The sequence below is a fragment of the Chiloscyllium plagiosum genome, chromosome 9 (genome assembly GCF_004010195.1).
Source record: "Chiloscyllium plagiosum isolate BGI_BamShark_2017 chromosome 9, ASM401019v2, whole genome shotgun sequence".
Classification (NCBI taxonomy): domain Eukaryota; kingdom Metazoa; phylum Chordata; class Chondrichthyes; order Orectolobiformes; family Hemiscylliidae; genus Chiloscyllium; species Chiloscyllium plagiosum.
Window position 1 is genome coordinate 15,650,388 of NC_057718.1, and position 26,957 is coordinate 15,677,344.

General features: G+C 40.0%; 1 protein-coding gene across 3 annotated transcripts in view; it reads right to left on the minus strand.

The window, feature by feature from the left end:
- The window catches only part of ahctf1 (AT hook containing transcription factor 1), a 100,204-nt gene that overhangs the window by 63,081 nt on the left and 10,166 nt on the right, over window positions 1–26,957 (minus strand). For all 3 annotated transcript variants that reach the window (XM_043695441.1, XM_043695440.1, XM_043695439.1), the window contains exons 2-12: window positions 21,638–21,766; window positions 18,601–18,854; window positions 15,126–15,306; window positions 13,801–14,008; window positions 13,460–13,576; window positions 12,152–12,236; window positions 8,866–9,016; window positions 8,495–8,627; window positions 7,506–7,687; window positions 3,790–3,851; window positions 1,721–1,849 (exon numbers count right to left, since the gene is read on the minus strand). In XM_043695441.1, coding sequence (XP_043551376.1) covers window positions 1,721–1,849; window positions 3,790–3,851; window positions 7,506–7,687; window positions 8,495–8,627; window positions 8,866–9,016; window positions 12,152–12,236; window positions 13,460–13,576; window positions 13,801–14,008; window positions 15,126–15,306; window positions 18,601–18,854; window positions 21,638–21,758 — 1,623 coding nt within the window. In that variant the 5' untranslated portion in view covers window positions 21,759–21,766. The remainder of the gene's footprint in view (window positions 1–1,720; window positions 1,850–3,789; window positions 3,852–7,505; window positions 7,688–8,494; window positions 8,628–8,865; window positions 9,017–12,151; window positions 12,237–13,459; window positions 13,577–13,800; window positions 14,009–15,125; window positions 15,307–18,600; window positions 18,855–21,637; window positions 21,767–26,957) is intronic.

A 26,957-nucleotide genomic window follows, 5' to 3' on the forward strand; every position in this document is an offset into this window, starting at 1 on the left:
GGAGAACAAACTGGCCCAGAATTATTTGATCATTGCTGCTTATGTGCTAACGCCATAGTCATCTGACAGAATTGAAAAAACCCAGCTAATTCATGGACTTGTTCAGAGGAAAGGACAGCAACCAAATACCCACCAACATGCTTTGTGATTCAATATACTAACTTCTGTTGATTGCTCCCTACCTTCAGATCTTAGAGCTCTGATGCAGTCAGAACTCTTAGATATTTAGAAGTTTACATAAGAACCAGATTCCATTAAAAGCAAATGCTTAAAAGGTTTCCTGCCAAATGGTGACTAAAGCAGAGCATTTTTGTTGTTAAAATATTATATCCTGTCCCCTCTATCAATAAAATAGTGATTATTTGTGAAAGGCACAATAATTATCTTTCCATGCGGTGTGCATTTTACAAAGATGTGAAAGAATATATCAGTTTGATAGCTATAAGATGCAAATTTCATTTGACTGCAAGCTTAAAAGATTTTTAAGATTTAAGATTTCAAGATTTCAATACCACACAATGAGGATCTGTCTGTCAAAAACTAAAATAAAATCCACACTGCAGATCCTGGAAATATGAAAAAACAAGATGCAGGAAATTACACAGCAAGTCAGGCAGCGCGTGTCGGGAGAGAATCAGAGTTATTGCTACAAACTGAATTGGACTCATTTACAGAAAGTGGCACATCACATTTGACTTAAATGAGAATTATTCTTCTCTCCTCAGATGTTGCCAGGCTGCATTGCAAGTATATATGCATGGTTGAAAGTGTGTTGCTGGAAAAGCACAGCAGGTCAGGCAGCATCCAAGAAGCAAGAAAATTGACATTTCGGGCCTGAGCCCTTCATCAGGATGCTGCCTCACCTGTGCGTTTTCAGCAACCCACACTCAACTCTGATCTCCAGCATCCGCAGACCTCACTGTCTTCTATATAATTGCATACTTTCTTTGCATAGAAACTTTCAATCTTGAAGAAATTGATAGGCAAAAGGAAGGCAATTTAAACTTTGGAATTCAGAAGTCACCAGGTTACGAAGGTAGTTATGCACCACAGGTTGTTTCATTGGTATTTTCAAAGTTAGAAGGGAGAGAGCCATAGAAGTGTTTAGCTGGAGACCACAATACAGTAACACTTGAGGAAAAAATTGCTGTGTGTCTTTGTTAAAGATGAAATCTGTGCATTTAATTCCTCAAAGTTTGACAAACATCTAGTAAACAAAAGGAAATTCCAGAAGTATTCACAAAATTAACAGATCAAGGTATAGGTTTGGAAATTGAAAATAAATAACAAAATCTCTATCTGGATCATCCAAGAGGACAGCGGTACCATGAATTTAGTTTGCCAGCAGCCAATCAGGAGAGTTACGTGAATTTTCTTGCAGAAGCAGTTGGTCAGCTTGGAAGACCATAAAAAGTAGTACTGTATCTGCTAGTAACCGAAACATGAATGGAGGCCATTAGGAATTGGAATGCTCCTTATCTGAGTTACCTTCAAATACAGCCAGTCCCTGGAATGAAGAAGTACAGAGTTCCTGGAGAATGATCACTATCAGTTTTGCCTGGTAATACCAGTGGCTGAGCACTTAATCCAAACAACAGAACAGATAAAACAAAACGAAACCCACAGAAATTCAGCATACAATAATTGCAAACATGATACGATGAGTCAAGGCACTCAATATTCATCAGAAGATATTACAATACTTTCATTCTCAACTTACTTGTGAGAGACAAGAAGGCTGTATATCTGCAAGCCTTGGAGAGAGAAGGCCAGCCATCAGACAACGACTATAACCATCAGGTATAGCTTCACTAAGAAAAGGACCAGCCTTCTTCAAGTAATTCAATGTCTAGACAACAAAACTAGATATCAGTAATGTAGTGATAAACAATTCTTCAAAGTTCTCAGCATATTAAAATTTATGATAAAAATCACACCAAGCAAGAGTTCTTAAGACTGATTTCCCCACATTATACTGTCAAATTTTTGTATACTCACTTGTTCCTTATCCCTTAGTATCCTCTTTCCCTCTTGAAAACTTATTTTGCTATCTACATCGGTGTAATAGGTAAAGTTAGCTTCCACACATTGATTCAGTACCTTCATCCAATAAATGAAATGGCTTGCAAATAAATAGTTCAGGTCTCAGCACTGATCCCTGTATTGTACTCAACTGGTTGCAGCTTTTCAAACCAGAAGATGATCCATTTATCCCTATTTTCTGCTGCCTATTCAGCAATCTAGAATCAGCATCCCACAAGAAAACGTCAAATAGTGGTGCAGCAAATGATGTCACTGAATTGTAGATTTACTGAAGTGATCGTACAGTGAAATAAGGCCTGGATCCAGTTGAGAAGATTATAAAACTAAAGGTCAGTTCCCTGGGCTACAAGTGTTAAGAATGACCAGTGCGTCGACTAAGAAGTTAGAGGTCAAATTAACTGCACTCAAACAGTGTAAATTCATTACACCAGTTCAAATGATGACCAGGGTAATTGAATGTCATCAAAATGTAGCATCACAGACCAAAGTACTGTTGTCAAGTTTAACAATTTTTTTTAAAAAGATAGGATTATAGTCAAATTAACAAAAGATATTTTCATCAAGTCCAAAAGGATTTCGGTCACAGGATGTTACTCCCATTTTTCTCCCTACGTTTACACGTTTTCTTCCACCCTCCTCAGGCACTTAGTCTCTCATTGTTTGTTTCCTCCTACATCAGTCAGTTTAAGTAGTGCTCTGGGTCAAGTTCACTCTGAAACTTAAGGTTTAATTATTTCACAATGATAAAGTTGCAATTACATTGTTCTCTAAGTTTATAATTACCTCAGTTAAGTGAAGCGTTTTCTCTAAAACTTAGGTGACCTGATCAAAATCTTCAAAATATTAATAGGAAACGATGGGCAAAATAAACTACTTCCAATTTTTGGAAATTCTTGAACTAGGATGCATTGTCTAAAAATTAGGACCAGACCATTCAGGATGTTAGAAAGCACTCCTACGCACAGAGGATGGAGGTTTGGAACACTCTTCCACAAATGACAGTTGATGCTAGCTCAGCTGTCAATTTTAATGAGTTTTGAGAAGATTTATTGCTCAGGTTGAGGTTCTGGATGCAAGTTTGTTCACTGAGCTGGCAGGTTCATTTTCAGACATTTCATCACCATACTAGGTAACATCAGCGAGCCTCCGGTGAAGTAATGGTGTTAGTGACCCACTTTCTATTTGTGTGTTTAGGTTTCCTTGAGTTGGTGATGTCACTAGCAGCAGTGATGTCACTTGCAGCTCATTTTCTCACAGGGTGGTAAATGGGGTCCAAGTCAATGTGTTTGTTGATAGAGTTCCAGGTGGAATACCATGCTTCTAGGAATTCTTGTGCCAATCTCTGTTTGGCTTGTCCTAGGATGGATATGTTATCCCAGTCGAAGAGGTGTATGTAAGGTTAGTACTGAGAATGGGTCATGTCTTTTTCTTGAACTAGGACGCATTGTCTAAAAATTAGGGCCAGACCATTCAGGATGTTAGGAAGCACTCCTACGCACAGAGGATGGAAGTTTGGAACTAGTTTATGTTCTTGTATCCTGGAGGCTAGCTGTGAATTTTAAATCTGAGATAGTTTTTTTTAAATTAAACACAGGTATTAAGGGGATGTCGGCAAAAGGTGGGTATGTAGAGTTAGGCTACAGATCAGCCACAATCTCACTGAAGGGCAGAATAGGCTCAAGGGGATGAATGGTCAACACGTGATCCTGTGACATTTAAATATCTACAGGTCATGTAAAATCTCACCTCTTTCTGAAACCCAGAGCATGTTATGTGCACAAGGCCCGAATTTATCAAGCAAGTTGCATCTGGAAAAAAAAAGCAAATATTTTTTTTTTGTATTCCGAAAGTAAGTTCAAGCACAGTCTCCAGCTTAATCTCCAAGTAAAAACAAAATTTCAACCATTTAAACAAAACAAATGAGTTGAAATCCTGCAACATGCAATTTCCATTTGCACTATTCACACTTTCAGACTCAACATTTCACTCCATAAGAAAAGCAATCACAAAAACGAACAAAGCTTATGCTACCAGTGTCGACTGAAATATGTGGGGAACAACGTAAAAGCATAGGGGAGAGAATCAATTGACACTCTCAAATCTGAGCTAAATAAACCATAAACGTTGCATTTATAAATTACCTTTAAATGTGGTAAAATGTCCCAATGTAACAAAAGTGTGTCAGATTGAATTTAACACCAAGCTACATAGAAATATTAAAAGATTATCAAAGTCCTGGTCAAAAAGTTTGATTTTAAGAAAAATCTTAAAAATGGGAGGTTGCGATACTTCTTTGCCTTGAGCAGATTTGTTCTCTGCTGTTTCTCTTGTGGAGATGCTGCCACTGTGATGTCAGAATGTCTGCTTCAGAAACAATGGGTGAACAGCTTTGAGCTCCCCGAGTTTTTTTAGAAAAAGATGCATGAGTCAGTCTTACACAAACTCAGGGTTGCGGTTTTGCTTTCAGTTAGGGTTTGGAGTTGACTACTGAAGCTGATAGAAACAGCTCCCAATTTGCTGGAACAAAATGCTTGAGTTCTCTTTGCTGTTAGATTGTTTATATCAGTGTTTCTTTTTCCTGGACAGGAGGAGGTAATGTGAGAAAAATTTGTTTTGCTGAATTTGCCTTTGCCAAAGGTGTATTGATGGGATGCTGCTGCATTGGAACAGTTAACAATTGGTTGTTAAATAATATATTATTTTATTAAGTACTTCAATAGAGCTAAAGTTATGCCAATTCTTCTTTCTTCTACTTGTACCTTAACTATGTTGTAAGAATAAAATGCACTTTGCCTAAAGTCGAGCAATGAACCAATCAAATCACATCTGGAATACAGTGCCTTACACTTGCCTTTAAATAAAATTTTAAAAGTTAGGGTCTAGGTTATCTCCTTGATATATTTTGAGGGAGTTTGGTCCGGTCCATAACAAAGTAAAGCAGTTTAAAGACAAAATTACAAAGCTTAAGGCTTAAGCAATTGTAAATGGAAGATATAATTGTGTATTAATTTCTATTTTACTAGCAGTAAACTATAAACAAATGAGATTCAGTGTATACCTTCTGCAGAGATGAGAGCAGCCAAAAGAAGGATGAGCCATCTGAGAGGCTGAAAGGCCAGTTTCCTTATGGTTTAAATCAGGAAATTAAGGAATGGAAAGGAAAATGAAATGTTGGCCTTTATTTCAAAGAGAATGGAGTATAAAAATTGGCAAGTCTCATTAAACACTTTTCAGACTAGAACTGTGAACAGTTTGGGACTCCTTATCTAAGGAAAGATATTCTGACATCGCAGGCAAACCAGGGCAGATTTACTAGGTCAATGCCACGTGTCGGAGGATTTTCTTATGAGATGAGGTGAGGTTAGGTCTTCCCTCATTGGAGTTTATAATAATAGAGGGGCAATTTCATTGAAATACACGAGATGGAGAGCTCCCTTTCTCTTCTGGGAGAGTTTAGGCACTAGAGGGCTATTCTCAAAGTAAGGAGTTATATATTTAAGACAGATGGCAAGAATTTATTTTCTCAGAGTAGCAAATCTGTGGAATTATTTTTCGTAGAGACCGGTGGAGATTCGGTTATTATAAAATATTCAAAGCTAAGATAAACAGATTTTTAATCAGCAAGGGAATCAAGAGTTACGAGGAGAGACAGAAACTTGGATTTGAGGATAATCAGATTAACCATTATCTCATTGAATGGCACAGTACACTTGATCGGCCAAATGGCTTACTTTTGCTCTCAGCCTCATGGTCTTACAGTGGCCTGTCTGAACAAAGATTTAATACTTATTTTTCTGACAAGTAATCAGGTAATTACAGCACCATCTGTAGTAAATGTAAATACATTCAGGCAAATTCAGATAGGAATTATTGGGCAGCATTATTAGGGTAGGAACATTAGTTATTTTGCTTACTTTCCATTACATTAAGACAGAATACCAATGCATTTCTATCAAATTTCTAAAGTGACATTGGCATTTCAACATTCCAAACAGTTAGTGTGTATTGCAGGATGAGACCCAAACTAACAACACTGCTGAATTGTAAAGGCAGAGCTTCACAGTTTAAATACCATACGTTATGATATTTGAACTCATCACTATTCACTCCGACAATTAGGGATGCGAAACTAACATTGGCCCACAATCCATAGAAAACACACATCTATAAAACTTCTGAAAATTAACATGACCCCAGGTAATGACAAAAACAAAACATAGTAAAATCTGAAAAAAAAAAAAGTATGGCTGCATATAGAACACGAGAAAATATTACGTCTACGCACATGAAAGCATAAAAGTACTTTACTAAAACATTTTATGCATTTTGGGTTCTGGCACATTTGCTATTGACAGAAGTCTCAGTAAAGCCCCTCTCTTACATTTTGTAATTAATTCTTCTTCCCATCAGCATATAGAATTCAATATTCCCTCCCAACCAACACTTACCCTAAATGTTCACCTCTTTTCTTTCCCACCACTTTAGTCACTTGCCCCTCTTCACAATCTCAATTCACTCACCCAACAACCTAGCCTTTCCAACAGCCTTACATCAACACCAAGACAAGCTGAGGCCCAATGACCAGAAACTGGCACCAAATCACTATAAATCAACTCTCACGCTGGTTCTGCTCTCCCTCATGGCCCACACTGACAAGCTCTGGTGGGAACTCAGGAAGATCGCATTATCAAACGTCAGCCCACAGGATCCCCTTAAAAGGGAGGTGGAGTCCTGGGCTGGGCTCTGACCTCCATCTAGCCCAGTCTTGAAAAATGCTTCCCATCGAACTATTGTGTGTGATGGGAATAGATTAGACTTATCACTCAGTAGATATTGCAACTTTTCCAATCACAGATTCTGTCTTTCCTGCCTCTTGATGCTCCAAACAGATTGTCTCTGGATAGCAGAAAAAGGTAGAGTCAGAATCCACGATTAGAAAAGCTGGAGCATTCAACGTGGGAGAGGGAGAATCTGCATTTGAAGTAATAGCTCCTGACAGACTGTCTCTCTTGCCTGTGCTGCTCTTAAATTCCTACTCTCATTGACAAGGGTTGAACATAGATTTAAAATTGCACGTTTCCAAGATGCAAATGTTGAAAATGCATCCCTCTTTAGCTCCTATTTTAACTTATTTGGTTGGCTCTTTAATTAGATATGCTTCCATGGGTATAGATGATTCACAATTAAATTTGTTAAGTGTCCAAAACACCATCGTGGAACTTGAAAATCCATTTCAACAGTCTATTTGATCATGAGGGGCCAGGAGTTTCCCCATTACCCCCAGCTAAAATCAACTCAAAAACTGAAATCAGACACTGGCCTTTATTAAATTAGGCAGACGCTTGGTGCTCACAAATGGGCTATATTTCATCCCGTGAAGGCGACTGATCAATTTTTACCTTCACTGCCATTTACTTTCAAAAACATTGCATTCAATGATAACACTTTTTGACTACACTCACCAAAATTGTAGGTGCTAGGGTTAAAGAACTGTTCTGGTGGTGGATAAGATGGAGGAACTCCACGGCTAAGGCTTCTTTCATGTACCAAGATATCCAGCAGATAATACGGAAAGGTCATGCACACAACAGCATCCAGAGACCATAATGCAAAATAGGGGCAGTTATGAAGTTGCTCTCCTGCTCTGTAAAGCAGAAACCATGAAATGAAAACAATCATATTTAGCAACAAACAGTACCTGTTCTAGCGAAAATGACATCTACCTGAAACATTAACTATTCTTTCAACAGATGCAGTCTTACTTGCTATGTATTTCCAAAATGTTTAATTTTATTTCAGGTTTCCAGAATCTGCAGTGGTTTACTTTTGTACAATCTGTAGGTATTTTTCTGCATTTTGAAACACACTTTCAGGCAAAATATAGATGCAACAACTTAACTGTTCCATCATGTCCTGTACAAAAACTCAAGATTGCTGAAGGAGGTACTAATCTTCTGGAAGCTGGATCACTTACTAGAATAGACAGAATACTATCCTCTGAACTGATCTTTTTTTAGTGCATCAGATCTTTGAACAGTCAGTATGCATATGTCAGTTTTCTAACTAGCATAATTTCTGCACTTTGATCTCATGCAGACAAACTTACTTTATCACACTTGTGCATGCTCAATGTTAATAACAGATTTTCTCAGTATAGCTTGGGGTATTTTGTGGAAACATGAGATGCTTACAATTTCTGTGCTCCAACTGAGGGATATTAATATGAGGAAATGGAACACTCCTTCCTTCAAGACGTTCACTACTGAGTTAACAGCCAGATGCACTAAGAGCTAACTCTACTTTTACAAATCAGTATCAGAACAATACCCCCATTTGCAATAAATTCCTCACACCCGCCAAATTAGCCAGCCAATTCAGTGCTTTATGGATGTCCAATAGTAATTTTAATATTAGTTATGAAGAGAAAAATAAGGAAATTCAAAAGTCTAACCTTAGTGAATCAGGCATCTGTGCATGATACCAACGATTGATATCAAATATGCCCAGATAGGTGGAGGGTTTCCGTTGTCCATATGTATTCACCTGCCAACTGAAAATTGATACACTGGTGTCTGGTGAGCTGCCTGTAAGCAACAGGACATCACTAAGTATTTTACAAATAAAACTGCCTAAACTACAATTTATTAAATTATTTTGGTCCTTATCAATGCAAGATGTGTTTTAAACTTTGCATCCTCATAACAATGTTGAAAATCCAGTTCATCACAGCACAAAAACAAAGTGAACAACAGTTCCAACTTCCTAAACTTTGAGATAGAAAATTCCACACATTTTCTGAATAAAGCAGTACTGTAAACTCACCTTCACTCACACTTTCTTCTCTATCTCCATGATTCTTAAATTTCTCTATAGTTTGGCAGCCCAGCAGCCGAGCATTGGTATTTCTCGTCCTTGACGAAAATGCTTCGTAGGTCAGATCTTGAGTGTAACGCTCTTCACAATATTCCAAGCCCTATAAAACAATAGAAATAGCAGTTAGACTCCAAATACAAATTGGAACCTGGGATTTATTCTGCTTAGATATAACATTATCTCCAACTTGACAAGAGTGATCCAAGGCTAGAAGTCTACAAATCACAGCTACATGATGTGTGCTGCTTGGCTAAACAGAGTGCTTTGGAGTTGGGTGAAAATGGAGTTAGTTGAGACAGGAGGTAAGCAAGGCTGAAAAACTGAGTGCAGTACAGTGCTCAGTCTCAGTTTGGGCAGTGCAGAAAATGACATGGTCCCCATGGTGACAACCAACTGGTAATGATAACTGCAGAGTTTTTTTGTAGTTTTAAAAATATAATATTAGTTGAAATAGGGATTTTTCAATTATAATAGAAATGTTTGAAATAAAGGAAGGTTCCCAGCTTAAATAAAATTTCTTATTTGGGAGTAACTAGCTTAATCTAGAGAGAAATCACGACAGAAGACCTCATACCCGTGATGTGTTCCTCTTGCACAACATGGGAAATAAAAACTATGTTTCCAGAACTACCTGTGGAAATAATTATGTCCAGCTGCAGCTTCTGGCTAACCACTTTTCAGAGCTGGAGCTACGGGTGAACGCACTTATCTGCGATGTGGAGAATGTCATGGATAGCATGCTAAGCGAGGTGATCACAAGTGAGGATTACACAGGGAAGAAAGTAATGAGTAACCATCAAAGCAAAGGGCTCAGGAACAAAGTGCAGAAGACCCCTGTGATCATTCTACGCTTAAACAGTTATATCACTTTGGATCCTTTTGGGTCAGGATGGCCTCGCAGAGAAAAGCAGCATCAGCCAAATCAATCAGACTATGGGTGGCTATATTGCACAGAAGGGGAGGTGAACAAGCAGCATGGTTATAGTGATAGGGGATTCAATAGTACAGGGAAAGGACAGATACTTCTGTGGCTGCAGACAGGAATCCAGGATGGAATGTTGCCTTCCTAGTACCAGGATCAGGGATGTCATGGAGCAGCTGCAGGTTCATTCTGGAGGGGGTGCACAGCCAGTGGGTTGTTAATACCTAGGTGTACCACAACATAAGTAAACAAAGGAATCAGAAACTGAAAGCTGAATATAGGATGTTAGACAATAAATTAACATACAGAACCTCAAATGTAGTAATTTCAGGATTACTCCCAGTGTCATGTGCTAGTGAGAGAGCAGGAATATATGAAGGTGTGGCTTCCAAAAATGTAACCAGGGAGGAGTTTAGATTCTAAGGCATTACAACAGTTTCAGAGGTAGGTGGAATCTATACAAACCTGACAGGCTGAAATGGATACAGCTGGGACAAAAGTCTCCATAGGGCTTTTGCTAATTCTATTGGTGATTTTAAACTAGTACGGCAGGTAGATGGGTACCGAAGTGTAGGCTTAGATGGGTTATATTCATATCAGGAAATTGGTGGTAGAATGTTAGTGATGCAATGAGCGACTCGAAAGACAAAGGAAATGAGGATTAAAAAGCTTCCAAAGGAAATTGACTCGATGAGTATTACAAACAAGACAGGTGAACTAAGGGCACAGACAGACACATGAATGGAAAGCTGTTTCAAATGGCGTTCTGTAAGATTCGGTGTCAGGATCCCTGCTGCTTGACTTATATGTGAATGATTTGGACTTGAATGTGGACAGCACAATTGGGAAATTTAAAGACAACACAAAATTTGGCTGTGTAATGTAGAGGATAGTTGTAAAACTCCAAAACAATATGGATGAGTTGGCGATATGGGCAGGAAGGTGGCAGATGGAAATCAACTCTGGTAAGTATGTGGTAATGTATTTAGGGCGGTCAAACATAAAAGGGAATACGCAATAAATGGAAATATACTGAGTTGGGTATATGAAGTGAGTAATTTTGTGTGCAAATCTTCAGGTTCCTGAAAGGTGGCAGTAAAGTTAGATAAAAGGTTGTAAAGAAGTTATAATATATAGAATGCACTGCTTCATTAGCAGAGCTATAGAATACAGAAGTAGGGATATAAAGGTGAACTGTGTAAGACACTGGGGCAGCCACAACTGGAGCTGTGCACAGTTCTGGTCACCATATTACAAGATAGACATATATTGCTCTGAAGACATTGCAGAGAAGGTTTACAAGAATGTTGCCAGGGCTGGAGAATTGAGCTGAGAAGAAATTGGAGAGGTTAAGGTTGTTTTCCTTGCAACAGAGCAGTACAAGGGACACTATGATTGAGGTATACAAAATTATGAGGGGAGACAGAATAGCCAGGAGGAACCCTTTTTCTCCTTGACAATCAGTTCAAAACCTAGGGGTCATAGATGCAAGCTAAGTGGCAGAAGGATTAGAGGGGAAGTGAACAAAAACGTTTTACACTGTCGATGGAGATGTCTGGAATTCTGGGTGTCTGAGTTGGTGAAGGAGGAAGAGACTTTAAACTCTTTCATGTACACCTGGATCTGCACCTTAACTACAGGTTATGGGCCACGTGGAGGAAGGTGGGATTAGAAAGGGCATTTGGGTATCTTTGGGTCAGCATGGACAAAATAGGCCAAATGGCCCCCCTTCTGTCCTGTAAGACAGATATGAAAAGTGCTTAGGAACCACACAGGCCGATAGGAACACTGCATCATATCGAAAGGTCCATGTATTAACAACACAATAGAGAAATCACTAGCTGGATTATTTGGGGCTTGACAGGACAGATGTGGAGAGGCTCTTCCTCTTGTGAAAGGATCTAGGCCCAGAGAGGATAATCTCAGAGTAAGGGGTTGTCCATTTAAGATGAAATTGAGAGAGTACTTTTTCCTCGGAGGGCAATGAATCTGTGGAATTCTTTTCCATAGATGGCTGCAGAGGGTCATTTAGTGAGACACAGATTTTCATCAGCAAGCGAATCAAAGATATGGGACTAAGGCAGGGAAGAGCAGTTGAGGGTTATCTGATCAGCCATGATCTCTGGATGGCACAGCAGACTTGATTCGACTGTTTGAATTCATAAAATTGTAAATACCTCTTAAAAACATTAACATGCAAACTTTTAAAATTTTGCCCCAAACTATAATGAAAAACTACAATTTGTTCAATACTAACTTAAGTTACCTCTTTGCATACATTGAATACATGGTTCCATAGGAAGGAAATGTTACCTCATAGAGGATTTGTCCTGAAGATAAACACTTGCGATCACCAAACGCCAACTGAAGTAAGTGCAGGCTAACCACATCCCCTTCACTATAAACAAAGTCAAACAAGTAGTAAATTAACACTGAAGCGGCTAACTTTGTTAGTGTTTTATTACCATAAGAACCATTTTGCAGCGTGCCGACAGAGACTTAAACTACATATTTATGGTGTCCTTTAAAGTGACCAGAATATAAAATGGATACATAAAAAGTAAAGTGCTCCAGGAATACAAAGCACTGGAGAAATTATGTTGTGCAGTATATTAGATGCTAGCCTTTAACTCAATGAATTCCAATATTACACAGTCAAATGAACAACTTTTACACCACTCATCTATTTCTGATAAAATTTGTCTCTTGAACTCATTCCTAATGGGCATGGTCCCTTAGCAATGAATTTCCCCTAGCACAATGAATTTCCACAAATTGTCTCCTTCCTATCGGAAAGATGTTGTGAAACTTGAAAGGGTTCAGAAAAGATTTACAAGGATGTTCCCAGTGTTGGAGGATTTGAGCTACAGGGAGAGGCTGAACAGGCTGGGGCTGTTTTCCCTGGAGTGTCAGAGGCTGAGGGGTGACCTTATAGAGGTTTACAAAATTATGAGGGGCATGGATAGGGTAAATAGGAAAAGTCTTTTCCCTGGGGTCAGGGAACTAGAGGGCATAGGTTTAGGGTGAGAGGGGAAGGATATAAAAGAGACCTACGGGGACACTTTTTCAAGCAGAGGGTGGTACGTGTATGGAATGAGCTGCCAGAGGAAGAAGTGGTGGAGGCTGGTACAATTGCAACATTTAAGAGGCATTTGGATGGGTATATGAATAGGAAGGGTTTGGAGGGATATGGGCTGGGTGCTGGCAGGTGGGACTAGATTGGGTTGGGAAATCTGGTCGGCATGGACGAGTTGGACCGAAGGGTCTGTATCCATGCTGTACATCTCTAAGGCTCTATGACTACTGGCACAGGATTTACAGCATAAAAACAGAACACAGCAACGCAACTATGCCACTGTTTATGCCCCACTGGAGTCCCTTTCTGTCTCTCCTCATTTGGATGGAGAACTGTAGAAAAGGTCTCTGGAACATTAGGGATTACTTTCGTGCCACATTGTAACTTTAAGATGGACCTGTGTTGGGTCCGATTCAGGAATGGTTAATCTGTATGTTTGAAACCCAAAGTATAAATTTTACAAAAGACATCAAATTTGCTCAACAACTATATAGCAACATTTTTAGAAATAATTTTTGTTTAAACATATAATTATGGATACTCACCCATCCTGTGCAGACTGTACAGCCCAAAGGTAACAGCAGTTCCGAGGGTCATTCTCAGGCTCCTGAAAAGTGAATGCGTAGACAGGTACTTTTCCTCCTTCCAACTGTGAGTAGTATCTGTATCAAGGGAAAAGGATTTCATCAAATCGACTATTTTCAACAGTCCACGAGAACGTGTCAGTAATTGTTACTAATGCGTGGACGTTCTTCTTCAGAATCACTGTTCTATTTATACTTGAAAAAGTAAACATGGCAAATTTTAGGGAATCAGAATCAATAAAGACACCCAAGAAGTTTCAATCAGCATTAAGTGTACAAAACCTAAACTTTCTAACACTCACTCTTTTTTCAAAGTCTTCAGGTTCCAGAGTTGAACATAACCATTAGCAAACCCAACTACCAATTGGTTTGTTCTTGGCACATAGCTCATTGCGGAGGCTGCTATTGCTGATGGACTTTGCAACTGAAAGCACAGGTGTCGCCCTTCCCTCATCACAGTTTCTCTCATTCGAGGAATTTCAGCAGGGGATCTATTGATCACTTCAAGATCTGAAGAAAGAAAAAGTTAGAATACAGCAAGTGTAAAATATCTCAAGTTAATTTTTTAAACACAGCCAAGGCTCAGTGAAAAATCTGAGTGAACGAACAGCTGATCACAATGAGCCCACATTCAACTTCTTTTCAAAAGAGGATCTATATCATAATGTTTTAAGTTGTGGAACCAAGATTAATACTTGATGACAACTATTTTTCTATTTAAATATTAGTATACATAAGCTTATGCCACAAAAGTCAGTTGTTTGACCATGACTGCCTTAGCAAGAATCAATCAGCACGAAGACTGCGTTTCTTGGCTTTCATATTCATGGCAGACCTCAGCACTATGCAGGGTGTAATCTCTTCTCATTGGTTTCGGTTTGTCAGGCACACAACACTTGGTGTACAGGATTAATGCCTAGGGCTTCCCTGCCAAGAGATTGTGAAAGCACAAGATCATATTTAGCAACCTGATTGCTCATAATCCTCCTAGACTTCCATATACTTTTTCAAAACTTGCAGAAGCAGGTTGTGTACTGGAGGCCAACAAAACATTTGGTGAGAAAAGAGGACAGTTGGAAAAATTAGCTTCCAGAACTTAGCCCAACCAATTAAACCTTGTAACGCTGCCAGTTTCCATTCATTTTCACCAAGATGCAGGACAGGGAAGCAAGGCAGAGATATAATGGATACAATGTCAAGATGTCCCTAAGAATGGATACAAAAAAAACCCAACAAACCAGGAATGAAAACATGAAATGCTTACATTGTCATACTAAACTGTGGTGGGTTTAACAATTCAGTTCACTCATCCAATATCAAAGAGCTGGAGAATAACTTGGAGAGTTTCAGATTAAAGATATTTCCTCTCCATAGGTTAGCTGCATCACTGTCTTCAAGAAAACAATTAACATTGTTTTCATAGGTGCTTGGTTATCTGAGCATGGCGGTGGAGATAATTTGGAAAGGGCAAAGAAATGAAACAATAAGTATTTGGTGAACCTTTGTATATTATTGTAGTACCAACTAGGTGAATGGACTAATGGCAAGGGAAGTTAATGCAAATTTCACAGATAACAACTGATATTATTATTTTCATTCTCAGTCACAGTTAAGCAGACAAATTTACCTGCTGGTTCTTGTTCACTTTGACAGCATGAGAAGTCATCCAAGCAGAGGTCAATGAGCAGAACATGTCCTGTATCGGTTACAACAGCTACTATGCCAAAAAACCACCGTAGACTCTGATTCAAGCGCTGTGTACTGGCAGTGGCACCTCCATGATTAACTATTGGTTCAATAGCAGTCACCTGAGATTTAAAAAGAAAAAATGATGAATTTTGCACAATTTTAAAAATGCAATATAATAGATCTAAAAATCTTGACGTTGAATGAAAACTAGAAACAAACAAATTGATATATGCTAATTTATGCTAATTTCAATGCTGTGTTTCAACATCATGCACCTCATAGCAATGCCCTCTGTTTCTTTTCAGCTACTTCATATTTGGCCCTTCAAGTCATTTTTAGGGTGGACTTGGAGAAGGAGAACAGGAAAGCTACAGTGAAGAAATGTGGCAGATGGTATTTGCTTGCAGGTCCATCATGGGTTGCAACATTAAAGTTAATAAATCCAACTTGTACAACAACAACAACAAAAAAAAAATCAAACAAAAGCTCCAAAAAAATTAAAAACATTTATTTCATAGCTGAAGAGTCCAGTTTATGCCACAGCATATCTAGATAAATCGGGAAGGAGAACACAGTGTAATATCACTACGGAGTTTGATGCTGGGTACTGGTCACGTCTTCCCTGAACACTCTAATGGTACTGTTACCAGGAATAATGAGTATTTTTTTCCAAAAGAACTCTATGCAAATACAGTAGAAACTAAATTCCTGTTGCAATTGTGAAATGGTGCTATTCACAACTTCACCACAAAATGTGAAAATTTGATTAAATAACCAATTTTAACCAACTACCAAATTCAGGTTACAATAATATGCTCAGATTTTTAATATTAATAAGCAAATTACTACTTATTGTAATTGAACTGTTCTTAACCAATGCCAAAAAACACAAACACAAATTGCTAACTTATATCTCTATACTTAAATTCTACTTAAAAAAAAAAAATTATGGAACCACAGGCAAGACACACAAAGATGGGTGGAGAGGGAACAAAGAAAAGTCAGTGATGGACAGTTCAGGCACTAGTCCAGATTATGCATAATTGGATGCTTTCCTTCAGTTCGTTACGACTCTGAGGGCACAAGATTATGAATATATCAATTCACTAGTTGAAAAATCACTCTTTCGATTTAAGAGGTTTTTTTTTCTTTATTTCTTTCAACTGCAAAATTTGCAGAGACAGCCATTTACTGAAAATGGCAAGCAAAAACAGCTATCAGATCTTCTGTTATATCTCTACACAGGAGGAGGGAGAGAAATTCAGGTGCTTTCTCTTTACAGACTTGATGTTTCTCCTGCATCGACCAAACAAAGCTATAGCTATTTAACCAAATAATTACTATCCTGAACACTCCCGAAAAAAAATACAATATCAAAAAAATTGTCCTCTGGGTAAAACTGCACCTAACACACCCATAGAGTTGATGAGTTGACTGCAACATTTTAGATACAATTTAGAATGAATTCCAGTAAACCACTTAGAGTCAGAGTCATAGAAGGGACAGCATAGAACCAGACCCTTTGGTCCAACTCATCCATGCTGACCAGATTCCTAAATAAATCTAGTCCCATTTGCCAGCAATTGGCCCATACCCCTCTAAATCCTTCCTATTCATGTATCCAGATGCCTTTTAAATATTGTAATTGTACCAGCCTCCACCACCTCCTTTGGCAGCTTGTTCCAGACATGGGCTACCCTCCGCATGAAAAGGTTGCACCTTAGGTCGCTTTTAAATTTTTCTCCTCTCACCTTAAACGTGTGCTCACCAGTTCTGGACTCCCGTTATACCAGGGAAAAGACCATGGCTGTTCACCATTTCCATGCCCATGATTTTATCAATCTTTATAAGGTCATCTCTCAGCCCCTGATGCTCCAAGGAAGATATCCCCAGCCTTTTCAGCCTCTCCTTATGGCTCAAACCCTCCAACCCTGGCAACATCCATTTAAATCTTTTCTTGACCCTTGCAAGTTTCACAACATCCTTCTTACAACAGGGAGACCAGAAGTGCATGCAGTATTCCAAAAGTGGCCTAACCAATGTCCTGTACAGCTGCAACATGACCTCCCAATTCCTAGATCACTGCACTGACCAACAAAGGCAAGCTTACCAAACACCTTCACTATCCTACCTACCTGCAACTCCATTATGAAAGAACTATGAACTCGCACTTCTTATAACTGAAAGGTCTTTCCCAATTTGGTTTAAAGCAGTATCTTTTCCCATTTTCATAAATTCGCAATTCAAATAAAACGGGTTCTTTCATTCAAATATTACAGAAAAAAAACTGAGAAGGTACGAGAACAGAATAATAAAATTAGAAAGTGAATAGATTAACTATCTTTATAGCAAACATCTTTTGAACAACCAGATTTTGACTAATGTCAAGATGCGACCTTTTAAAAAGATCAAATCTTATTTGAAACATATCCATCAGAACATATATTCCTCAGCTTGTGGGTTTAAAAATTTATACTGTAAGAAATATTGAAATCGCATCTTAACAGTACTAATTAAAAATGGAACTCAAGTCTGACCAGAAATTAAGTTGAACGACACTTGCTTCCTGACTAAATGCTGGTAACATGGGACACTTCGAAAGCCACTAAGTTTCAGGTATGGAATATGAACAGGGTTTTATTATTTACTTCAATAGTCAAAATGTAGATGGACAAGATAGGTAAGGGAGAGGGAGATGCAGAATCTCAAACCAGAGTTGTTGAAGGAAATGTCTAAAATTGGGAAGATAATTAGGAAAATAATTGAAAGTAGGTGGTACATCCATGCACCTGTTAACCTTGTTCTTCAAGGCAGAAGTGAAGAGTTTGGAAGGTACAGTAAAAGAAGTTTGCTGAACTGATGCAGTACATCTTTATTGTATGAACAATACCATTGAAGAAACTGAATGTTTTGGGCGCTTACAGTGCCAATCAAGTAGGTTGCCTTATCCAAGATGACATTAAGCTCAACTTTGCCTTATTCAGACAGTGGAGAGCATAGCATGCACAAGACTTGTACCTTTTAGATGATACAATTAAAGGATGCCACTTGCTACAGATTACCTGTAAGGTAAACTGGAATACATGTGCAATGTTAAAGATTGTCTACTTTGCATGCAAAGTCTGATGTAAAGAAAGTAATAACATAAAAGTTCAAATCAATTTGGAATGAAACAGGCAATGCAATAGTCCTGACTCATATGGAGAAGGACAGGACTTTTCCTTGCAACTAAAGGGTTATTAGTAACTATTGCTTAGCATCCAAATGGCATCAATGCAAAAATTAACATTTTTTTCTTAAATGGCAATGGCATAATTCATTAAGGCTAAAGACTCTCATTAGGCATAATTCTAATTAATGTATTCAGTTGTAAAGGGAATAAGGATTGCGGTAAAAGACATATTAAAACATACCTTGCCAGGGAGAAACACTGATTTAACAACTCTGGACACTGCAAGGTCGTAAAGGCAGAGGATGCTACCTTCAGATTCTTTTAATCCTATTAATAATCCGGTTCTTTTCAACCAGCAGAATTCTTTTACAGCCAGAATAGTTGGGGGTTGTTCTCCAACTCCACGGAATCTATAAGCTGAAAGTCGTTCACCTGTGATTGAGTTAAGCAGCTCTAAATGAGCGCCACAAGCTAGCCAGGCCAATCCATTTCTACCTGAAAGAGAAACACAAGCGAATCAACACATTTATTCTGACAAATAAAAATTTCCTTTAAAACCTTAAGTGAAACATTTTGATCTTTGAAAAAGAGCATATAAATTCAGAAAACTAAAATTGTAAATGTCTTTTAGGAAAGGAAACTAAAATGTACCAGATCTGCCCTATCAGACTTCAGACACAGAGTTGCTAATGAGATATTCTTTTAGCAACAAAGGAGATATCAAATGTATTGTCAATTAAACGCTTTGAGACAGTTGCACAGAAATCGGCTAACAGGTGAATCAGTAACTAAAATGCTGGAACTTCATCTTGTATCGTATGCCCCAGTTACACAATCTCTCCCTGTATTCACACTCACTGACTTAAAAGAGGTAGAACGAAGTGTGGTGCTGACCAAGTCTAAGCTGTTGTAACACATTTATTAATTCTCTCGACAACCCAGTCAAAATGTTTTCTCTAAAGCAAAGCTAGAACTTTGGAATTCATCATAATTATTCAATGCCACATGCTCCATTTGCAATCCTTGTGCCAAATGCCTCTGATCAGAACTGTGCAAAACATTTGACCTCACCAATGAGCTTCGTTGAAAGGCATGTTTGCACATTGACAATTGGTTTTAGGTGAATCAAATCAGAATATATCTTGCTATAGTATGCCTGAAGATCACATAAGATCACTAAGCTCCATTCCCCCAAGATCTGGTACAAATCTTAAAACTGAGATTGAATCAAACAGAATGAGCACAAATCAATATTCTTCCTCAGTCTTCTCAGAAAAGTTCAAAAGACAGGCCTGAACACCAGACAGAAGCTCAACCTGAGCTACAAATCTTTTCAAAACTTGCTAATGTATCCTGGTGGCTAGTTTCCTGCTGGTTTGTCCAAAGTAATGTTTGTTGCAGTGCTTGGAGGGTATTTTGTATATTACGTTTGTTCTGCTGACTGTGGGTATGGGGTCCTTTAACTTCATTAGCAGCTGTTATAGTAAGATAGTAGGAGAAAGTGAGGACTGCAGAAGCTGTAGACCAGAGTCGAAGAGTGTGGCGCTGGAAAAGCTTAGCCAGTCAAGCAGCATCTGAGGAGCAGGAGACTTGACGTTTCGAGCATAAGCTCTTCATCAGGAATGTGGGGGGGGTTGGGGGCAGAGAGACAAATGGAGGGGTGGGGTGGTAGCTAGGAATGCGATAGTTAGGTGAAAGTGGGGGGAGATGGTGAAAGGTCGGAGCAGAGGGTGGAGCGAATAGGTGGGAAGGAAGATGGACAGGTAGGACAGTTCAAGAGGGCGGTGTCGAATTGGACAGCAGGATCTGGGATAAGGTAGGGGGAGGGGAGAGGAGGAAACTGGTGAAATCAACATTGATTCTACTTGGTTGGAAGGTCCCAAGGCAGAAAATGCGGCGTTCTTCCTCCAATTGTTGAGTGTCTAGGAATTGATGACGGAGGAGGCCCAGGAGCAAACACGGGAGGGGGAGTTGAAGTGGTTGGCCACAGGGCGGTGGGTTCGTTAGTGCATGTCCCAGAGGTGTTCCCCGAAACATTCTGCAAGTTGGTGTCCTGTCTCCCCAATGTAGCGGAGACCACATCCAAAGCAATGGACACAGCAGAGGAGGTGTTTGGATGCGCAGGAAAATCTCTGCTGAATGTGGAAGGATCCTTTGGGGCCTTGGATGGAGGTGAGGGAGGTGTGCGGGCGCAAGTTTTACATCTCTTGTGGCGGCAAAGGAAGGTGCCAGGAGTGGGTTGATGGGGGTGTGGACTCAACAAGAAAGTTGCAGAGGGAATGGTCTCTGCAGAATGGGGAAGGAAATATATCTCTGGTCTGACTGTAGGTGGTGCAAATGGTGGAGAATGGTGCTTTTTAAATCAGGAGGGGTGGAAGGTGAGGACCAGGGGATTTCTATCTTTGTAGTAGGTTTGTGGGCTACCATGATGCCTAGGGGACAGAGTAGTCTGGTGGTCATCTCTGAAATGTTTTTGATGTATAGTGACTAGAGTTCCCAGGAGTGTTGAGTTTTCCTCTTTTGGTCCGTTGTGCAGGAATTTGCAGACTGCACTTATCGGATATCCGTTGTCCCCGAATACGCTGTATACTTGTTTCCCCTTGGCTTCTTGTGTGCATATTTTTACCATGACCAAAGTACTTTTGACATATTTATATATTCTAAACATTTCAACAACCTCACTACAATGGGTTAAGTTGGTTATATCTTGTGATTCCCAAGTCATCCTTGCATTTTTACCAGTTCAAATCAAATACAGGATCTTTGAATGTTTGCTGCAGCAACATAGTTACTTGACTGAAGTCGAGCCAACATGGAAGCTTTAAAGTTACTGTGCAGCCACTTGGCTTTGAGGGAAATGCTAATACCTGCAAGCTACTAGGCAGCGCAAGTATCAATAAAATGATGCAACAAAAAAAATAAAAACTTTGCTCAATTCCTAGAAAGGAGTACCAAAAAAAGATGCTACCACTGAACACTGTTAAGAACACAATCATTGTCAAGGATCCATCAATAACTTGAAACAAAAGTATCCAGCAATGCTTGATAAAGGAAGGATGAGAAGAAACATCAAAATATATACAGTGTCACATTTTCCAGAAACACACTGCAAACTTTACAGTCAAAGCACACGGATATTCAGTGACATCTACTAAATCAGAAGGCGAGAGGGAAAGAAAAGAATGAATATTCAAAATTTAACGTTTAAGAAAATGTAAATGAAAAAGTTGATAGAAGTCAAACAAATAACGTTTTAATTAAACTTTGTAATGCCTTACTTGCAGCAATTTTCCCATACAGGCCCTCATCTTGTGTTGATTCATCATCACCAAGAGCTTCTATGGTCACTTCTGGAAACTGCAGTAGACCACTGGTGACTTGGGCTGTTAGTTCACACATACTTCACTCTGAAATAGAATAAGCCAAACCTTAAAGGGATGCTACAAATCAAATACAATACTAAATTAATAGCAGAATTAGGTTACTCAATGACTGATCTAATCACTCCACATTCCCAAGTAATATTGGTAATATTTTACCCTTTCATCAAGAATGTACCTGTAACATCTTAAGACACTGGCCTAATTTATCCTCCTTTCAGCCCATCGAATCTGCTCCACCATTCAAATCATAGCTGATAAATTTCTCAACCCCATTCTTCTGCTTTCTCTACATAAGCCCTTGATATTCAAGAACCTCAGTCTTAAATTTACTCAATGACCATGGCTACACTTTCTGGCTGAAGAAGTTTCTTCTTATCTCTGTTCTAAAAAGGTCTTCCCTTTACTCCAAGGTTCCTTGGGTCCTAGTCTCTCATCCCAATGGAAACATCTTCCCAACATCATCTCTGTCCAGGCAATTTTGTATTCTGTATGTTTCAATTAGATCACTTCTCATCCTTCTAAACTCCATTGTGTATAAACCCAAAGTCCTCAAACTTTCCTATGTTAAGCTTTCCATTCCTGACACCATTCTCGTGAACCTCCTTCCTGAGTTATGGGGCCAAAATTGCGTGCAATACTCCAAATGTGGTCTGACCAGTGCATTATTGAGTCTTAGAAGTACATCTCTCCTTTTATATTCGGGTTCTCTCAAAATAAATGCCATCATTGCATTTGCCTTTCTAACTACTGACTCAACCTGCAAGTTCTTTGAGAGAATCCTGGACTAGAACTCCCAAGTCTCTCTGCACTTTAAGACTTCTGAACTTTCTCCCATTTAGAAAATTGTCCATGCCTCTATTCTTCCTACCAAAGTGCATGGCCTCACACTTTCCTACATTGTACTCCATCGGCCACTTCTTTGCCCACTCTCCTAACCTGTCCAAATCCTTCTGCAGCCTCCGCACCTCCTCAGTGCAATCTGTCCCTCTACTCATCATTGTATTATTTGCAAACTTAGCCAGAATGCCCTCTATTCATTCATCTAAATCATTAATGTATGAAGTGAAAAGTGGTGGTCCCAATACTGTGCCTTGCAGAACACTACTGAGAAGGACCCTTTTATCCCCACTGTCTGCTTTCTACCAGACAGCCAAACTTCTATCCATTTTAGTACATTGACACCATGGGCCCTTATCTTACTTAGTAGTCTAAGCGTGTTGCTGGGAAAGCACAGCAGGTCAGGTGGCATCTGAAGAGCAGAAGAATCGACATTTTGGGCATAAGGCTTTATTCCTGATGAAGGGCTTTTGCCCGAAATGTCATCCTCGGATGCTGCCTGAACTGCTGTGGTCTTCCAGTACCACTAATCCAGAATTTTGGGCATAAGCCCTTCATCAGGAATGAGGCTGGTGGGCTGGGGGCTGAGAGATAAATGGAAGGGAGGGGTGGGGAAGGTAGCTGAGAAAGAGGAGTGATGGACAGGTCAGGATGATGGTGCCAGGTTGAAGGCTTGGGACTGGGATAATGTCAGGCGGAGGGGGGGTGTAAATGAGGAAGCTGTTGAAATCCACATTTATCCCATGTGGTTGCAGGGGTCCAAGGTGGAATATGAGACATTTTTCTTCCAGGCATCAGGTGGTAATGGTTTGCTGGTGGAGGCGGCCCAGTTCCTACACATCCTTATAGGAGTTGAAGTGTTTAATCTGGGTGGTGGGTGTTCCAGAGATGTTCTCTGAAACGATCCACAAGAAGGTGTCCTGTCTCCCTGATGTAGAGGAGACCACACTGGATGCAACGGAGGCAGTAGTTGACATTGGTAGAGGTGTAGGTAAATTTCTGATGGATGTGGAAGGATCCCTTGTGGCCTTGAGGGGAGTGGTATGGACGCAGGTATTCCACACTTCAGATGGTGGTCGGGAAAGGCCAGGAGCGGGATGTGGGCTGGTGGGGAGGGTTGTGTGGGCCTGATGAGGAAGTCGTGGAGGGAATGGTCTGTCCGGAATACTGGCAGGGTTTGGGGCAGGGGGATATCTTTGATGGGGGGGTCCATTTGGAGGTGGTGGAGGATGATGTGATGTATGCAGAGATTAGTGGGATGGAAGGGGAGGAACAAGGAGGTTCTGTCCTTGTTGGGAGGGGTGGGGTTCAAGGGCGGATGTGCAGTGGAGGGCAACCTCCAACCACCGCATCATCCTGTGCCACCACCTACAAATGGACCCTAACCACTAAATATATATTTTCCTCCCCACCCCATCAGCATTCTGGAGAGATCATTCCCTATGTGACTCCCTTGTCGGGTCCACGGCCCCCCACCAGCCCACACCCCACTCCTGGGGCCTTTCCCTGCCACCACAGGAAGTGCAAAACCTGTGCCAACACCATTCCGCTCACCTCTGCCCAAGACCTCAAGAAGAGGAGATAGGGATATTGCTGTATCAACGTAGACATGTACATAATGGCGATCAAATATTAGGGTCTGAGAATATCAAGGATTTACAATTCTTGCTATTTATCGAATTGTTATGGAGTGATTGAAATGTTTTGGTTTATTGGTACTAGATTTATGCTCCAACACACATCCTCCCAGAACTACCTCATATTCCCCCATGCTGTTGTCTTCCACTCTCATTGTTTCTTTTTACAGTGTGTTTTGTTATTTACAGACTTGCAAAGATCGATGGGTTTTTTTTTTACTGTGTTAATAACAGTATTTAGACATCAATACATCATAAACTATTTAAATGCTGCAAACAAAATGTTTTAATCCAAAACTTGGGTACTGCTATCACCAGGGGTGTATGGTAACGTGGTAATTATGGGAAAAGGATATTAAGTGTACTTGTCACATGAAATGCCTCTAGTAAGCATTTTCCATCTTAGGCTGGCGTTTGCACTAAATCTATGCTTTGAACACTGGGATCTCAAATAGCACTACTTCAGGAAGTCAACGAGATAGGTGCTCATAACTCCTAATATCCAATTGTACCTACAATTTGTGGAATAATTGACAGGAACACTGATCCTTTGCAGAGTATGCAAGGCTCCCGCACATCAGTTACTACAGGTAAATTCACAGGGCAGCTAATTTAAACACTAAGTGTAACTTGACACCTGTTTGCATAAAATAACACACACTAAATTAGAGGAAACCTTCAAGACCATCATTAACATCCTTACTAGGCTAAAGTTCACAAAACAGGAACAAACTGCCATTCCTCGATGTCACAGTAGAGTGAAGAGTCAATGGGGACCTTCAAACCAGCTTCTACAGGAAAACAAACACATACAGACCAAATACTGAACTACAGAAGCAACCATTCCAACATCCATAAACAGAGCTGCATTAGAACATTTCAATAAGCCACCACATATTGCAGCACAGAAGAACTACGTAGAGCAGAGGAAAATTACCCAAACAGCATATTCAAAAAGAACAGGTAACCAATGAACACAGTACGCCGATTTCTCAGCAAAAACTCAACCAAGCAGAGAAAAAGTGCCCAGAAAATCTAGCCACTCTCCCCTACATCTTGGAAATGATTCGCCGACTACTCAGATGTCTTGGCATCATGGTAGCCCACAAACCCACCAACACACTAAAACAACAGCTAATGAACTTAAAAGATACTATACAGACAAGCAAAATGAATGCCATTTACAAAGTATCTTACAACTGCAACAAACACGACACTGGACAAACAGGCAGAAAACTAGCCACCAGGATACACAAATATCAACTAGCCACAAAAGGACATCACCCATTCTCACTAGTATCCTTACATGCAGATGATGAAGGACACCACTTTGACACATCCATCCTAGGACAAGCCAAACCAAGACACGCACAAGAATTCCTAGAAGCATGGCAATCCAACCTGAACTCTATCAACAAATACATCGATGTGGACCCCATCTACCGTGATCTGAGGAAAAGAACAGGAAATGACATCACCAACGTAAATAGCAAGTGGGACATAACACCAGCGCTTCACCAGAGGCTCACTGATGATGTTACCTAGCATGGTGATGAAATGTCTGAAATGAACTTTCCAACTCAGCAAGCAAATTTACATCCATAAAGCACAAACTTGGAGATTTCTGTTATAAATTATTAATAAAAGAATATGTTGCATCGCAACTGAAACTTTATGTTTTGAATTTGTAGAACCTGTCCCTGTTCGACATGGGTAGAACAGGGACAGGATTGGCTGTTGCAGGTTCCAGGGTTTAAATGTTTTAGTAGGGTCAGAGGTGAGAGTAAAAGAGGGGGAGGTGTGGCATTGCTTGTCAAAGATCGTATTACAGCGGTGGAAAGGACGATGGATGAAGACTCGCCATCTGAGGTAGTTTGGGCTGAGGTTAGGAATAGGAAAGGTGAGGTCACTCTGTTCGGAGTTTTTTTACAGTCCTAGAAACGTAGAAGAAAGGATTGCGAGGATGATTCAGGAGAAGAGTGAAAGTAATAGGGTGGTTGTTATGGGGGACTTTAACTTTCCTGATATTGATTGGGAAAGCTAGTTAGTTAGATGGGTCGGTGTTTGTCCAATGTGTGCAGGAGGGTTTCCTGACACAATATGTAGATAGGCCAACAAGAGGTGAGGCCATACTGGATTTGGTTCTGGGTAACGAACCAGGCCAGGTGTTAGAATTAGAGGTAGGTGAGCACTTTGGGGACAGTGACCACAATTCGGTGACTTTTACTCTAGTGATGGAGAGGGACAAGTGTGCACTGAAGGGCAAGAGTTATAGCTGGGGGAAGGGAAATTATGATGCGGTGAGGCATGACTTAGGATGCTTGGCTTGGAAAAGTAGGCTTCAAGGCAAGGGCGTAATTGATATGTGGAGCTTGTTCAAGGAGCAACTATTGCGTGTCCTTGATAAGTATGTACCTGTCAGGCAGGGAGGAAAGGGTCATGTGAGGGAGCCGTGGTGTAATAAGGAATTGGAATCCCTTGTTAAATGGAAGAGGGCAGCCTATGTAAAGATGAGGCATGAAGGTTCAATTGGGGCAATTGAGTGTTATAAGGTAGCCAGGAAGGTCCTGAAGAGACAGCTAAGAGCAGCAAGGAGGGGACATGAAAGGTCCTTAGTTGGTAGGATTAGGGAAAACCCTAAGGCTTTCTATAGGTATGTCAGGAATAAAAGAATGACTAGGGTAGGAATAGGTCCAGTCAAGGATAGTAGTGGGAAGTTGCGTGTGGAGGCTGAAGAGATT